Source organism: Cygnus olor, chromosome 28, assembly GCF_009769625.2.
Source record: "Cygnus olor isolate bCygOlo1 chromosome 28, bCygOlo1.pri.v2, whole genome shotgun sequence".
Taxonomy (NCBI): domain Eukaryota; kingdom Metazoa; phylum Chordata; class Aves; order Anseriformes; family Anatidae; genus Cygnus; species Cygnus olor.
In genome coordinates, this window is record NC_049196.1 from 1,729,450 (window position 1) to 1,745,797 (window position 16,348).

Sequence of the window (16,348 nt, forward strand, 5' to 3'; positions counted from 1 at the left end):
GCGGGGACCCCCGCGCCCCTCGGCTCCCCGACGCCCCCCCCAGCCACCCGGAGGGGTTGGCTTTCACCCCCCAGGCCGGCCGGAGGGGTCCGGCCCCTCTCTCCACGTCCCCTCCCTGCCCCAAAGTGGTGCCTTGAGGGCTCGAACCCCATTTATCATGGAAAGCTTCCTGGGGGGGGGGGGGCTGTAGGGCTGGTTTGGGGTCCCAGGGCCGTGCGCTGGAGCTGTGCCACACGGGGTTGTGGCCGTGGCACCCACCCGACGTGGGTTTGCTCCTGGGGGGCAGAACCGGAAGCCCCCCAGCCCCACGTTGGTGGCTCGACCGCTCCGGGGGGCCGGAGTGTCTGGGCGAGGGTCCCCCGTGGCTTGGTTGCTCCTTCCCTCCCCGTCCTGGCCCCGGCCCACGGGGACGCCCCGCAGCGAACCCGGCCGATAATAAAACATCCACTTCTCTGCCACGCTGGGACCTGGCTGCCTCGGGGGGTCTGCTGGGCAGAGGGAGGGCTTTTGGGGGGAAAGAGGGGCTTTTGGGGGGAAAGAGGGGCTTTTGGGGGGAAAGAGGGGCTTCTGGGGGGAAAGAGGGGCTGTTTGGAGCAGGGCAAGAGGAGATGGGTGGGACATGGTGGACAGAGATGGCTTGGTCCCCCGGCACCGGGCGAGGTTTGGCACGCAGCGGGGACGCTTCGCAGCACAAAGGGGCGAAGAACCCAAAACTCGGAGCAGAGGGAGGAGCCCTCCCTTCCCCGCGCACCGTCATCGGAGCCATGGGGTTATCGAATGCCCTGTAGCGTCCACTTAATCATCCTTCCCAGGGCTCTCCGGCCGCCTTGGTAATGTTTGAGACCTGGATCTGACTGTAATGGAGCCGAATTGATTTCATCTGGCTAATTAGGCAGCGCGGGCTGGGCCCTGCCAGCTCCTTTGTTACCCACCGCGACCTGAGATAAGGGAAGGGGAGACGGGGGGAAACTGAGGCACGGTGCGGTGCCGTGCCGTGGTGCTTTGCCGTGCCGTGTCGCCGTGCCGTGGTGCTTTGCTGTGCCGTGCCGGTTGGCTTGGGGTGAATTCGGCACGGCGAGAGCAGCAGGAAACCAGAGCTGCCCCCCCCCAGTGCCCCCCTGCATGCAAGCTGTCGCCGGTTGTCACCCCACAGTGGGGGTCACCATCTCCGGGCCACCAGCCCGAGGATGGGGCACAGGGGCTGGCAAAGCAGGTGGGGAAACTGAGGCAGCGAGCCCAGGGGCTGTCCTGCAGGTGTGTGAACCGAACCTATGCAGCCAGGCCGTGGCTCCTGGCCCCTTGTCCCACCCCAAAGTTTTTCTGGGGAGCTGGGGGGGGGGGGGGGTGGTCCGAGCCGTGCCCCACACCCAGCCGTGGCACCGGTGCGCAGCCCGGCCGGGAGAGCGACCTGCTTCCTTGGGGTTTCTCTAATCGCTGCCTGCGCTGATTTATGGGCTTTTCCCTCTTATCTAATTTGAGGAAGGAACAAGATTACAACTTTGAGCTTTTCCAGCGCCGCGCTGCAAATTGCCTCCTCGGTCAATACCGCTCCCCGCGGAGGGGAAACAGTGGCCACGCGCCGCCCGGCCGCTGGAAAAGGAGCAAAACGCCCCAAAAGGGGACTGCACGTGGCAGAGAGCACCGGGCGTGGTGCGGGGGACCCAGGGACAGGTCTCCCCGTGGCCGTGCCTCAGTTTCCCCCGCGGGGCAGCTAGGGAAGGGTTAAGCCCCCCCCATGCCAGCCCCGCTCCCAGAAGTGTTCAGCCCTGATTGATTTCATCCCCACCCCGCAGTTTCTCCATTTCAGCTGCTCCGGGGGGAGCGGTAATGGACTCTGGCAATGAGGTAATTAACGGCTCTGCTCCCTGGAAGAGTGTTCCCCCCCCCCCCCCCCCCAAAACCTCCCCAGCAGCACCGCAGCCGGGCTGGGGTTGGGGCTAAAGAGGGTTAAAGAGGGCTCAGGGTCCTGGGCCCCATCCCGCATCCAGCAGGATGAGATTTTTGATGCTGTGGCCGCATCCTGCGCGGTGGGGTGCTCCTGGCCCTGCTCCCCCCGTCGGACAGGGACGCGCCATGGGGGCACCCCACAGCGCTGTGGGGCAGGAGGAGCCCCCGGGGGCACTGCTCGGTTGTGGGTTTGGTGCGTGGAGGTTGCCCCGTTTTGGGGCTGGATGGTTTTTGGGGCCGGCAGGGCACTCGTGGCAGCTGCGGGGATGCAGCTGCGTCCCAGCACCGTGGGTCTCAGGGGGGGTGAGTGGCGGCCGGACCCCACACAGCCCCTAAGTGCACTTGTGGGGCCTCGATCCCCCGGCCCCGGAGGTCTCGGAGGGGCTGCAGAGGCATCTCAGCGCTAACGAGGTGCAGCTGAAGTGCTGCTGAAGTGTCCCCGAGCAATATTTCCCCGTGACCCTGGGGATGCCTTATTTAAGAGCAATGTGTGCGTGTGTGGGGTGGGGGTGGGCGTCACTTCCAGGGGGCTCCCAGCCCAGATGTCCCCAGCTCATCCCAATCCCGCAGTCCCCAACCCGCAGCCCCCCTGCCCCTACAGCCTCGGTGCCCAGCCCTGCTCCGGGCAGGGCCGTATTGGGGTGGCCGTGGCAAACCCCGGGGCCGCGGGTGGGCTTGCTCCTAATGGAGCCCATTGGTGGGCTGGGGGGGGGAGTGGTTGAGCCACACTGGGATGTGAAAATCGTTACGAGTGATTAGAGCTATTACTGTAACGAGGAGAGGCAATTAACGGCGCCTTGACATCAGTTGAGGCCGGCTAATGTACGCGCTCGCGGGGGGTGGCTGGGCGTGGGGAGGGGGCGATGCGCGGTGCTGAGCCGCCTGGCCGGGCGAGCCCCCCAGGGGTGAAATGTGGCGGCGGGGGAGCCCGGGATGTGGGGTGGTATTAGGGCAGGGGTCTTGGGATGGGGGGGAGATATGTGGCGGGGTACCCGTGACGTATGGCCAGGATGCTGGGGTGCTGCGCGGGGGGGCGTCCCGTGAGGTACAGCCACGCCGCAGGGGTGCTGAGCGGCCAGGATCCTGCAGCGCAGGGCTGCTGCATGCACAGGATGCCGGGACAACGTCTGCCGGGGATATGGGGACAGCGTGTGCGTGGCGTGGCCAGGATCCTGGCACGCGGGGACGCTGAGTGCTCGGGGTGCTGGGCTGCAGGGACAAAATGCGCGTGGGATGCAGGGAGGATCAAAGGATCATTAGGGTTGGGGAAGCCCTCCAAGCTCATCTGGTCCAACCACCCCCTACCACCACCATCACCCACTAAACCGTGCCCCCAAGCACCACGTCCAACCTCTCCTTGAACACCCCCAGGGACGGTGACGCCACCACCTCCCTGGACAACCCGTCCCAGTGCCTGACTGCTCCTTCTGAGAAGAAATGTCTCCTCATTTCCAACCTGAACCTCCCCTGGTGCAACTTGGGACCATTCCCTCCGGTCCTGTCACTGGTTATCTGTGAGCAGAGGCCGACCCCCAGTTCCCCACACCTCCCTTTCAGGGAGTTGCAGAGAGCGATGAGGTCCGCCCTGAGCCTCCTCTTCTCCAGCCCAACCCCCCCCTCCCAGTTCCCTCAGCCGCTCCTCACAGGACTTGTGTCCCAGGCCCTTCCCCAGCCTCGTAGCCCTTCTCTGGACACGCTCCAGGGCCTCGATGTCCTTCTGGTAGTGAGGGGCCCAAAGCTGAACCCAGCCCTCGAGGTGCGGCCTCACCAGAGCACAGAGTACGGGGGGACGATCACCTCCCTGCTCCTGCTGCCTGCACTGCTCCTGACACAACCAGGATGCCGTTGGCCTTCTTGGCCACCTGGGCACACTGCGGGCTCATGGTCAGGTGAGCATCGACCAACACCCCCAGATCCTTTTCCTCTGCACAGCTTTCCAGCCACTGCCCCAAGCCTGCAGCGCTGCATGGGGTTGGTGTGGGCAAAGCGCAGGACCCGGCGCGTGGCCGTGGTGTGATGTGTGTGGGATGCGGGGCGGCAAGGACAAAATGGGGTGGGGGGGGTGCAGGGCTGCAAGGATCAAATGTGCTTGGGATGCAGGGACGATGTGTATGGGATACCAGGCTGCAAGGACAAGTTGTGCCCGGGATGCAGGGATGATGTGTATGGGATGCAGGGATGTTGTATGGGGATGCAGGGATGATATGTGCATGGGATGCAGGGCTGCAAGGATGAAATGTGCTTGGGATGCAGGGATGATGTGTATGGGATGCAAGGATGTTGTATGGGGATGCAAGGCCGATGTGTGCACGGGATGCCGAGCTGCAAGGACAAAATATGCCTGGGATGCAGGGCTGATGTGTGCAGGGGATGCAGGGGGTGGTATTTGCATAGGATGCAGGGCGGCAAGGACAAAATGTGCTTGGGATGCGGGGATGATGCATGTGGGATGCAGGGATTATGTGTATGGGATGCCGGGCTGCAAGGACAAATTGTGCCCGGGATGCAGGGATGATGTGTACGGGATGCAGGGATGATACGCGCATGGGATGCAGGGCTGCAAGGACAACACGTGCATGGGATGCAGGGGTGACGTGCTTGGGATTCCGGGATGATACGTGCATGGGATGCCGGGCTTCGGGGCCGATGTGTGCACGGGACGCCGGGCTGCGAGGACAAATCGCGCCCGGGCTGCGGGGCCAAAACGTGCCCGGGCTGCCGGCAGGACGCGCGGCCGGGCTCTGCTGGCCGCGGCCGCCAGGTGCTGCTGTTCAGCCGGGCGCGGCCCCGGGGGCTGCCCCGGGGGGTGCCGCCTCCTCACGTACTGAGCCCCCCCCCGCCCCAAAAAAAAAAAAAAAAAAAAAAAAAAAGGGTGGGATTTGGGGAGTTCAGGGGGATTCGGGGCCGCGCTCGTGTCCCCCACAGCCGTCGGGGGCCGGGACCCACTTGGGGGTGTCCCACGGAGGGGCCGCGGGGCCGCCCCCCCCCCCGCCCGCCCCGAGCCCCGGCGCTGTTGCTGTTCCAAACCTGCTGGTTTCTGGCCAGAAAAGGCGAGGAAAAAAAAAAAAAAAAACAAAAAAACCAACCACCCAACCCTAGGATTTTTTTTTTTTTCCCTTTTCCGTAGTTGTCTCCGCGTCCAAACTTCCTGACAGCGGCTCCGGGCCCTCCCTCCGCTTCCGACGGCCGCGCTGCGCCTCCCGGCCCGCTGGGGGTCCCGGTCCCGGCCCGGAGGGGGTCCCGGTCCCGGCCCGGTGAGTGTCCCACGCCGCGACCCCCCGGGGGTGGCCCCGAGGGGACGGTCCCCAGCCCTGTGCCCACGGTTCTGGGGTCCCCCGGTGGCGGGGGAGGGCGGGGGATGGAGCTGCGACCCCCCGTGGTGACCCCAGCGCTGACCCTGACCCTAAGAGGGACCCATCCCCATCCCCGTCCCCATCCCCGTCCCCATCCCCATCCCCGTCCCCAGCCCCAGCCCCAGTCCCAGCCCCAGCCCCAGCCCCATTCCCATCCCGATCCCTGTCCCCGTCCCTGCGGTGTCCCTGCGATGTTCGCAGCCCCCAGAGGAAACGCGTCAGCCCACGGCAGAGGAAGCACCGGGGCACTGATAGCAGCTCCGGGGGCCCCGGCGCCTTCCCGGGCTCCGTGTCCCCGATGGGGACAGGGCAGGGACCTCCATCCCCTGCCCTCACCCCGGCTGCAGCCCCCATCCCCAGCTTCCCACGCTGCACAATTTGGCTTTGCACCCGCGGGCGATGCTCCCCGACCCCGCGTCACCCCGGGCCCTGGGAGGGAGAAGGCAGGGAGCTTCGTGGGGGGGGGGATGAAATCCATCCCCCAGTCCCTTGGGATGTCCCCTTTCCTCCGGTCTGGTTTGCAAAAGGAACACGCAGGTGGGTCCCTAGGGGAGCTGCCACCCCAGGGGTGAAGGTGACGGAGGTCTGGGTGCTGGTGACCCCCCCCTGCCAGTGCCTGAGCACCGCAGCCCTGTCCCCAAACAGGGTCGGGGCTCCCCGGAACGGGGATGTATTGCTCCCTGCTCCGGAGGTGGTTTGGAGGGGTCTGTGGGGCCGGGCAGTGCTGGCTCTTGGGGGTCCCTATTGCCGTGCGCCCCCAAGACAACCCTGGGGGTCTCAGGAGACCGCCCCCGCTCCCCGATTAGGACCAGCTGGGCCCCGTGTTTTGATGACTCCTCGCTTTTCCTGCCAGCATCTCCAAGCGGTTCCTGTTGTTCGCAGCGGCGCTGGGGCCCCCCAGCCCCTGGCGCGGGGCTTTGCTGGAGCAGGGACGGGGCCGGGGCGCTGCGGAGCCGTGGGGAGGGCTCGTGGGTCCCGTCCCAGGGAGGAGAGGCTCGGGGCGGGAGGCTCAGAAGCGGGCGAGCAATTACTCACCCTGGAAACGGCCGCTGGGAGCTGAAGGGAAACGGGGAGAAACTTTCTGACTAAACGGTTTTTCCACTAGAAAAACGTCGCCGCTTTGGGACGAGGAGGGCTCGGCCCCGGGGAAGTTGTGCGGGGGCTGCTGGGTCACCCCCAGCCCCCTCGCCCGCTGCCTGGCTTTGCACCAAGCCAGCGCGGCCCCTGCGGGGAGGAGGAGGATGGTGCCGGGGGGGTGGTGGCACCTCTGGGGTGTCCCTGGCCAGGCTGGGCCGGTGGCTGGCCCCGGCCTGGCTGGAGCAGCGAGGAAGCGGCCGTAAATCCAGCTGCGTGGCTCAGGAAACCTCTGTTTCCTCCCGCGGCACACGTGCATTTACCGGAGAGCCGCGGAACGGCCCCGTAAACACGGTGCCGCGTGCTCGGGGCCACGCGGGGCTGGCTCGGGGTCACCGGGATGGGGTCCCGGCATCCCCAATGGGGACGGTGCCCAGGCCCTCGCCCTTCCCTCCTGCTCGGTCTTGCCAAAGCCCCGATGCGCTCCCCCGCCCCCCCCCCCCCCCAAACTCCGCAGCGCGCGGCCCCGTCCGCCGACCCCGCTCCGAGCTGGCCGCGCTCCCAGCGCCGCCCCGGCGAGCCCGGTCCCTCGCTCGGTTGAGCAAGAACACGGCGGATCCAGGAAACACAACTGCAAATAAATATTAAAAGCATTGAAACGGGGCCACGCGGGGCGGCTGCCAGGGCTGGGGGCCGGGGGGGGGGGGGGGGTTAACTCCTTCCCGTCCCCACGCCCCACAGCCTGGTCCCCGGCACCCTGGGGACACCTGGCAGGGCCGCGCGCTGCGATGGGACGCGGGGGAGAGGCTGGAGCTGAGGTTCTGAGGGTGAGGAGATGCCAGGATAAGGCCTGGGGCATCCCATGGGATGTCCTCAGCGCCGTGGCCGCGGTGGTGGCGGTTGACAAAAACCGTCCCCAGGCTGGGATATTTGGGGCCCCGCACCAGCAGCGGCTGCGTTTGGGGCCGGGGCAGAGCGGGCGCAGCTCCGGGGCCGCGGTGTTTCTGGCTGCTTGTGGGGTCGGCGCGGTGCTGGGGCCACCCGTGCGGCCGTGCCTCAGTTTCCCCTTAACGCCTGGCTGGGGCCGGGGCCAGGACCGTTCCTCCGCACGCAGGAATGCGAACGCGGCCCCGCGGGGAGCCCGATCCGAGCCGGGGGCGGTGGGTGGGGAGCGGGAACGCGGCGTGCGAGCCCGGCTCCGAGCTCAGCGCCGTGTCCCGTGCAGGATGGCGCTGCGGGCCGCGGCGCTGGCGGTGCACGCCTGCCTCCTGGCCGCCCTCCACCCCGGAGACCCCAACGTCTGCAGCTACTGGGAGAGGTAGGAGCCGTACTGGGGGGGGACTGGGCGGCGGGGACCCCGCGGGACCTGCCGCCACCCCGCGCCCTCTGCCCCCCGGCAGCTTCACGGCGGCGGTGAAGGAGTCGTACGCCAAGCCCCACGTCGTGGCCTCCGCCGAGCCCTGCACCAGGGTGCTGAGCTTGTCCCAGCCCTGCCTGCAGCAAAGGTGAGAGCAGCCCCCCCCCCCCCCCAAAAAAAAAGAACCCTGCTCACCCAGCCCCCAGTGCCTGGAGCGGGGCTGGGGGGGGGTCCCTGCTCTCCTGTCCCACCGCAGCGTGTCCTCAGCGCTGTCCCCCTGGGTGCTGCCCCGTGGCCAAGGGGGGGTGGTTCGGGCAGGGTGTCCCCCCCCTGCACCCCGTCCTCACGGCGCTGGTTTTGGCACAGGATCGTGTACCGCACCGAGTACCGGCAGGCGGTGCGCACCGACTACCGCCGGCGCTACCAGTGCTGCCTGGGCTACTACGAGAGCAGGGACGTCTGCGTCCGTGAGTGGGGTGAGGGGACGAGGTGGGGGGGGGGGTGCCCGGTCTGTGCCCCCCCCCTCACCTCCCGGCCGTGTCCCTGCAGCGCGCTGCACCCAGGAGTGCGTCCACGGCCGGTGCGTGGCTCCCGAGCGCTGCCAGTGCGAGCCGGGCTGGCGGGGCGCCGACTGCTCCAGCGGTGAGGGCTCGGCGGGGCGGGGGGGGCGCGGGGTGGGGGACCCCCGGGTGTGGGGGCCGGAGTGGGGCTGTGGGGTTGGATGGGGGAATGGGGGGGGGCGTGCGGCGGGTCCTGGTGGTTAACGGGGATGGGGACGGGATGGGGACGGGATGGGGATGGGATGGGATGGGATGGGGATGGGATGGGGACTGGGAGTGAAATGGGGAAGGGGATGGAGATGAGGTAGGGACAGGAATGGGGAAGGAGAAGGGAAAAGGGACGAGATGGGATGGGGATTGGAATAGGGACTGGGAGGGAGATGGGGATGGGGAAGGGAAAAGGAATGAGAGGGGATGGGATGGGGATGGGGGTGGGAGGGAGATGGGGATGGAGATGAGGTAGGGACAGGGATGGGGAAGGAGAAGGGAAAAGGAAGGAGATGGGGTTGTGATGGGGATGGGACGGGGTTTGGAACGGGGACTGGGAGTGAGATGGGGATGGAGATGAGCTAGGAATAGGGGTGGGATGGGGATGGGGACAGAATGGGGCTGGGATGGAGCGGGGTTGGGACGGGGCTGGGATGTGGCAGGTTCTGGAGGTGGGGCTGGGGCCGGGCGCGGGGAGGCAGCGGTGGTGTCCCCGTGCAGAGTGTGACGAGCGGTCGTGGGGCCGGGACTGCGGGCACCGCTGCGACTGCCACCACGGGGCCCCCTGCGACCCACTGAGCGGGGTCTGCGCCTGCCCCCCCGGCTTCGCCGACCCGCTGTGCGGCCAGCCCTGCCCCCCGGGCACCTACGGCCAGGGCTGCCGCCTCCGCTGCCCCTGCCACCACGGAGCCCCCTGCAACGGCTCCACCGGCGCCTGCCTCTGCCCCCTGGGGCTCGCCGGCCCCCTGTGAGTGCGGGGTCCCACGCGGGGGGGTGGGGTGGGGGGGGGTGTCCCCTTGGGGAGGGGGTCCCAGCCGCCCGCTCACCCCTCGCCTTCCCACCGCAGCTGTGATGCGCCCTGCCCCGAGGGGACGCCGTGCGACAGCCACTGCCCCTGCCAGAACGGGGGCATCTGCCACCCCCCCGGCTCCAACACCTGCGTGTGCCCTCATGGATGGATGGTGGGTGGGCTGCGGACCCCGCTTAAGGCACGGGGGTGTCCCCGTTCTCCCCTCCAGCCCCGCTGACCCCGCTGTCCCCTGGCAGGGGGACATCTGCTCCACGCCGTGCCCCCCCGGGCGCTTCGGCCCCGGCTGCCAGGGCGAGTGCCGCTGCCACAACGGGGGCCGCTGCGACCCCCTGGGGGGGCAGTGCCAGTGCGCCCCCGGCTTCACCGGAGAGCAGTGAGTGTGGGGACGGGGGGCAGGGGGACGGGGGCACGTGGGGAAGTGGGCACGGGGATGGGGCACAGGGGACAGGGAAACGCGGGGCTGGGGGGCAGAGGGATGGGGGCACACCTGGAGGGGACAGCGGCGCACACAAGGGGGGGCACAGGGATGGGGCGCACGGGGGACGGGGTCACCAAACCCCGGTGCTGCCAGAGCAGGACCTCCAGGCGGCGTGGCATGCGGCGAGCTGCATGGTCTCAGCCTGGAGCATGGAGGGGGGGGGGGGGGTCCCGGGAGCCCCCCCCATCCCCCGTGGGCCGTGCCAACCATCCCCATCCCCGCGCAGGTGCCAGGAGCGGTGCCCGGTGGGCAGGTACGGGCAGGACTGCCGGGAGAGCTGCGACTGCGCCAACGGGGGCCAGTGCTTCCACGTGGACGGGGCTTGCCTCTGCGAGGCCGGCTTCCAGGGCAGCCGCTGCGAGGAGCCGCGCTGCCTGCCTGGCCTCTACGGCCTCCACTGCCAGAGCCGCTGCCTCTGCCACCCCCAGCACAGCCTCAGGTAGGGCCCCGCGTCCCTGCCCAGGATGCAGAATTTGGGGTGGGGGGGGGGGTGGGGGGGGGGTGTGTGTGCGTGTGTGGTTCACGGTGGGCAGGGGATGGCTCCCCCACCACTCCCCGCCGTTTGCAGAGCCCCTCCCAGCGCACCCGGTGCCCCCAAACTGGGAGCACTGGGGCGCTGAGCGGGTGCCCCCAGTTGCCACCCGCTGCTCGGGGAGTGCTCCTGCCGCCCCGGCTGGGCCGGGCTCTTCTGCAACGAGAGCTGCCCCCCCGGCTCCTTCGGGGCCGGCTGCCTGCAGTCCTGCCTCTGCCTCAACGGGGGCACCTGCGACGGGGCCACCGGCCGCTGCCACTGCCCCCCCGGCTACACGGTGCGTCCCCGAGCTGCCACCGCCGCGGGGTGGACACGGGAGGGTGTGGAGACCCCCGGGGGGGGGGGGGGGGGGGAAACGGGACACCGGGGGGTGGTCTGGGTGGCCCTGGGGAGGACATCGGGCATCCTTGGGGTGGGCTTGGGGGTCTGGTTATGTTTGGGGGCTGTTTGGGGTCGAGGGGGGTTGGGGCAACCTTGGGGGGGGTCCCTTGGGAGGTTGGGATTTTGGGGTCACCCGCTCTGCTTCCAGCACCGGTGCGCCAAGGGGAGGGAACAGGGTGGTCCCTGGACTCCCAGCTCTTGGGGGGGTGTCTCCCCTTCTCACAACCCCCCCCTCCTCCTGTCCCTGCCACCCCCAGGACGAGCACTGCTCCTCCCTGTGCCCCCCTGACACCTTCGGGGTGAACTGCTCGGGGCGCTGCTCCTGCCAGCACGCCGTCGCCTGCTCCCCCACCGATGGCTCCTGCTCCTGCAAGGAAGGTGGGTGCGCCGCGGGGGCCGCAGCGGGGACGTGGTGGTGGTGGTGGTGGGGGGGGGGGCACATCCCCCTGCCCTTCCCCATCCCCATCCCCACGCCGCCCGCCCCCCCCTTCCCCTCGCCCCGCAGGCTGGCACGGACCCGACTGCTCGGTGCCGTGTCCCGCCGGCACCTGGGGCCCCGGCTGCAACCGGAGCTGCGACTGCGCCCACGGGGCCGCCTGCAGCGCCCAGAGCGGGACCTGCAGCTGCTCCCCGGGCTGGCACGGCCCCCGCTGCCACCAGCCCTGCCCGGTGAGCGGTCCCCGTCCCCAACAGCCCTGCCCGCACCGGGGGGGGGGGGGGGGCTCGGTGCCACCGTCCCCGGCACTGACCCCGTCCCCGTGCCCCCCAGAACGGGACGTTCGGCGCCGGCTGCGGGCAGCGCTGCGACTGCGCCCACGCGGACGGCTGCGACGCCGTCACCGGGGAGTGCCGCTGCCTGCCCGGCTGGACAGGTGAGGGGGGGACCGGGGGGGGGGGGGGGGGTTGGGACACCCCGCTGCGCCCCGTCCTTGTCCTTCACGGTCCCCCCCCCCTTTTAGGGCCGCAGTGCAAGCGGGGCTGCCCGCACGGCTTCTGGGGCCGGGGCTGCGGCCAGCCCTGCTCCTGCCGCAACGGAGCGTCCTGCTCGCCCGAGGACGGATCCTGCACCTGCGCCCCGGGCTACCGCGGTCCCAACTGCCAGCGCTGTGAGTGCCCCCGGTGGGGAGCGGGGTTCTTTCCCCCCACCCCCACCCCCACCCCCCCGCACCCTGCCAGCGAGCACCCCTCGTCTCACCGCAGCCCTGCCGCCCGCAGCCTGCCCGCCCGGCCGCTACGGCAAGAGGTGCTCGCTGAGCTGCTCCTGCTCCAACCGCTCCTCCTGCCACCCCGCCACCGGCGTCTGCCTCTGCGCCGCGGGCTGGACGGGGACACGCTGCGAAGAAGGTGGGGGACCCACCTCCCCCCACCCTGCAGCTCCGTGCCCCCTCCAGGGTCCATCCTGGGGGGTCCTGGGGGGTACGGGGCCACCAGCTGGCTCCATCCTGGGCACCCCCTGTACCCTGCAGAGTGCCCCCCCGGGACTTTTGGGCTCCAGTGTGAGCAGCTGTGCCGCTGTCCCCAAAACGCCACTTGTCACCCCGTTACCGGCGTGTGCCCGTGCGCCCCCGGCAGGAGCGGCCCCCACTGTGAGGCTGGTGAGTGAGCACGGAGAGGGGTCGGAGGGTTGGGGCGGGGGGGGGGGGTGTCCCTGCTCACCCTAAGGACTTGTCCCTGTCCCCCCCTCGACTGCAGCGACCCCTGACCAGCCCTACACCATCGTGCCCACCCCTCCGCTGGCCTACAGCACCCTGGGGGTGGTGGTCAGCCTGGTGGCCCTGGTGGCTTTGCTGGTGGCCGTGGTGGCCGCGGCGCTGTGCTACCGCCACCGGCAGAAGGGGAAGGAGAACCGGCACCTGGCCGTGGCGTACACGGCGGGACGGACGGACACCTCCGAGTACGTGGTGCCAGGTGAGCGGCACGCGGGGCCGCGGCTCTCCAGCCCCCCGGGGTCCCGTGGCACCGGGGCTGACGCCTGTCCCCCAGACGTGCCGCCGGGCCACGCGCACTACTACTCCAACCCCAGCTACCACACGCTGTCCCAGTGCACGCTGCCTGCCCCCAGCGCCCAGGACAGAGCCAGCTCCCTAAAGGTACGGCACGGCACGGCACCGGGCACTACGCCGGGAGCCCCGTGGCCGACCTGGCTCCTTTTTCGGCCCCAGGTACCCGGCCCCCAGCTCTTCCCCGGTGCAGAGAGGCCCTACGGCCCCGAAGGCAACGCCACGCTGCCCCCCGACTGGAAGCACCTCGGGGCGCCCCCGCTGGGACCCAGGGGTGAGACGGAGCAGGGAAGGTGCTGGGCACCCCGGGATTTGGGGGAGCACCTTGTGGGGTGCAGAGGGGGGACAGGGATCCCAAACCTGTCCCCTTGTCCTGGCCCCTGCTTCTTCACGGTCCTTGGCTTCCAGGTGTGGGGCACCTGGACCGGAGTTACAGCTACAGCTACAGCTGCAGCCTGGGGAAGTACTACGGCAAGGGTACCCACGGGGAAGGGCTGGGGCTGGGGAGGGGAAGGGAATGGGGAGAGGAAGGGAATGGGGAGGGGAAGGGGATGAGGAAGGGAAGGGGATGGGGATGGGGAAGGGGAAGGGGATAGGGGAAGGGGACGGGGATGGAAATTGGGATGGGGATGGAAATGGGGAAGAGGATGGGGAAGAGAATAGGGATAGGGATGGGGAAGAGAATGGGGATGGGGAAGAGAATGGGGATGGGGGTGGGGAAGAGAATGGGGATGGGGGTGGGGAAGAGAATGGGGATGGGGGTGGAGAGGAGAAGGGCTAGGAGTAGGGATGAAAACGGGAATAAAACCGAGCACTCTGTGCAGTGAGGGGTGGAACGGATGGGACACAGCTGGTGCAGGGCTGCTCCCTTGCCCCTGTGATGGGGACCCCTCTGTCTCGCCCCGCAGAGCACCCCCAGGAGGGGCTGGGGGCCAGCGCCAGCTCGTTGGCCAGCGAGAACCCCTACGCCACCATCAAGGACCTGCCCCCCCTCCTGGCCAAGACCCCCGAGGGCAGCTACATGGAGATGAAGGCCCCGGTGCAGCGGGAGATGTCCTATGCCGAGATCGGGCTCCTCGAGGAGCCTCCTGCCGGCCCCGAGGAGGGTACGGACGAGGGGGTACAGCTGGGGGGGGGCGGCCCCAGCCCTGGTGCCAGCTGCCCCCAGGAGCCCCCTCTTCTCCCCCCAGAGAGCATCCCGGGGGGGGCAGAGGGCGCGGAACCAGCCCCGGCCCCCCCCAGCCACTACGACTCCCCCAAGAACAGCCACATCCCCAGCCACTACGACATGCCCCCCGTCCGCCACCACCCGCCGTCCCCCCCGCTGCGCAGGAAGGACCGCTGAGCCGCCCCCCCGCCTGCCCCCCGCCCCAAAAACCACCCCTTGCCTCGGGGACAAGGACAAGGGACCCTTCCCTGGTTCCAGGACGTTATGGGGACAAGGACAGGGGACACGGTGGGTCCGTCCCAGGGTCCGTGCAGGGCCTGAGCGCCCCCCCCGGAACCCCTGTCCCTGTCCCCCAGCCCTGGGGGGCGCAGCCTGTAAATAAAGCCGGGTTGTTGGAACCGGGGCTCCAGGCTGCCTGCGGCCGCATCCTTGTGCCAGGAGTGGGGGGAGCACAGAGGGGACCCCGGGGGGCGCAGCCCCGGGATGGAGCCGGGAACGACCCCGGGATGGGGCTGGGAATGGGCCCCCCCCAGACACCCCCTCCCACGTGGCCGGGGGGCTGCAGTAGGGCGCGGGGATGGCGCAGCAAAGCGCCCAGGCCGGATCCAGAGAGCGCCTCGTGATTGGTCACTCCGGAGCCAGGCGCTGCCCGCTGATTGGTGCAGTCATTGCCTAACGCCGGCAAAGGGCCGGTGATTGGCCCAGGGGCGATCCGCGGGGGCTGCCCGAAATCCCGAGCGCGGCCCGGGGCCGGGCCAAGGGACAGTGGGGCTGGGGGGGTCCCAGAGGGCTGCAGGAAGGGCCCGGGGGGGGGTCAACCTGTAAGGGTCCGGTGAGGCCCCCACGGAGCGCCTGGGGAGGTGCAGGGAAGGTACCAGGAGAGCTCCAGCAACACCTTGGGACAGGCCCTGCAATGCTCCAAGGACGGATCCAGAGCAACTCAGGGACGGGCCCAGGAACGAACCAGCGAGGGCCCAAGGAAAGGGCCAGGGATGGGCCCAGGAATGGACCAGTGCCTGCTCCAGGAAAGGCTTAGGAATTGGCCCTAGAATGATCCAAATACGGCTGCAGAATATGCCTAGAAGTTGCCCCTGTAATGGTTGAATGAGGGCTGCAGCAGAAGCCCAGTGACTGGCCCAGTAAAGGTGCGAGGACAGCTCCAGTACAGGCTGAGTGATGGGCCCAGCTCTGGGACAAGGGGAGATCAAAAAAAGACCAAGCGACCGGCCCACAAAATGTACAACAGCACTCCAGCAAAGACCCAGGCTTTCGCCCAGCTCTGTTCAGGTAAGGCTCCAGTAAAGGCCCAGTGATTGCCCCAGGAATGCTCCAATAACGGCTCCCTCAAACCCCACTAATTGGCTCATTAACTGTCCCGTGAGGGCTGCAGGAAAGGCCCCATCTTTGGCCCAGCAATGCTTCCCTGAGGGCTCCAACTAAATGCCGGTGATTGGCCCAGTACGACCCGCAGGCCAGCACCAGTAAATCCCAGTCCGTGTCCCAGTGCTGCCCGAAGAGGGCCCCGCAGGGCAGGCTCAGGGGCAGCTCCAGCCCAATCCCTCGGCCGGGCCCAGCAACGCTCCCGGAGCGGATCCAAAGCGCGCCCCGTGATTGGCCGCTGAGGGTCCAGCACCGGCCCCGTGATTGGCCCAGCTCCGGTCCAGCGACAGAGCCCAACCAGGCCGAGTGACGGGCCCAGAACTGCCCAGCAGGGCTCCAGGGAAGGCCGGGCGTGCGCCCAGCTCTGGTCCTGTCAAGGCTCCGCTAAAGGCCCAGCGATTGCCCAGCTGTGTAAAATGACAGACCCCACCCAGGCCAAGGGATTGCCCCAGAAAATTTGCAATAGGCTCCACTAAAGGCCCTGTCTTTGGCCCAATAATGGTACTAATAAAACACCACTAAGGACCCAGTGACTGGCCCACTAATGGCCAATGCTGGATTCAATAAAAGCCCACTGTATGGCCCGGTAAAGGTGCAATGAACGCTCCAGTAAAGGCCCAGTTTGTGGCCAAACTCTGGTCCAATAAAGGCCCAGTGATTGCCCCAGGAATGCTCCAATAACGGCTCCAGGGAAGGCTCAGTATTTGCCCCATAATGAGTCGGAAGCAGCAGCAGAACATGCCCAGTGACTGTCCCTGTGATGGTCCGGTGAGGGCTGCGGGAAAGGCCCAGCAGTGCTTCCATGAGGGCCCCAACAAAATGCCGGTGGTTGGCCCAGTGTCACTCAGAGGAGAACACCAGGAAAGGCCCCAGAATTGTCCCAGTGCTGCCCAAGAGGGCCCCGCCGGGCGCCCACCGCCGGCCCAGGGCAGGCTCAGGGCAGCTCCGGCCCAGCCCCTGGGCCTGGCCCAGCAACGCTCCCGGAGCGGATCCAAAGCGCGCCTCATGATTGGCCCAATCATTGTCCAATCAGCGCGGCAGCACGGCCCCACCCTTACCCCCCTCCACACCTTCAACCTCAGCCCCGCCCACCCCCTCCC

The 16,348-nt window shown here is 68.6% G+C and overlaps 1 protein-coding gene across 7 annotated transcripts; it reads left to right on the plus strand.

The window, feature by feature from the left end:
• The first annotated feature begins 5,056 nt into the window (after window positions 1-5,056).
• On the plus strand, window positions 5,057-14,271 carry PEAR1 (platelet endothelial aggregation receptor 1). Of its 7 annotated transcripts, none has more exons than XM_040538989.1 (22): window positions 5,058-5,201; window positions 7,600-7,692; window positions 7,775-7,879; window positions 8,098-8,198; window positions 8,281-8,373; window positions 9,000-9,246; window positions 9,346-9,460; window positions 9,546-9,682; window positions 10,014-10,226; window positions 10,422-10,596; window positions 10,958-11,078; window positions 11,206-11,369; window positions 11,470-11,572; window positions 11,660-11,806; window positions 11,901-12,044; window positions 12,167-12,295; window positions 12,393-12,608; window positions 12,684-12,790; window positions 12,863-12,974; window positions 13,109-13,177; window positions 13,609-13,806; window positions 13,891-14,271. In XM_040538989.1, exons 2-22 carry the CDS (start codon window positions 7,601-7,603, stop codon window positions 14,043-14,045), a joined length of 2,943 nt encoding a protein of 980 aa, XP_040394923.1. In that variant the 5' UTR covers window positions 5,058-5,201; window position 7,600; the 3' UTR covers window positions 14,046-14,271. The 7 variants fall into 7 exon arrangements, 6 of the variants coding, with proteins under 6 accessions (XP_040394922.1, XP_040394923.1, XP_040394924.1 ...); XM_040538990.1 differs by having other exon boundaries at window positions 11,916-12,044; XM_040538984.1 differs by lacking the exon at window positions 5,058-5,201 and adding an exon at window positions 5,498-5,837 and having other exon boundaries at window positions 12,857-12,974.
• Window positions 14,272-16,348: the final 2,077 nt, after the last annotated feature.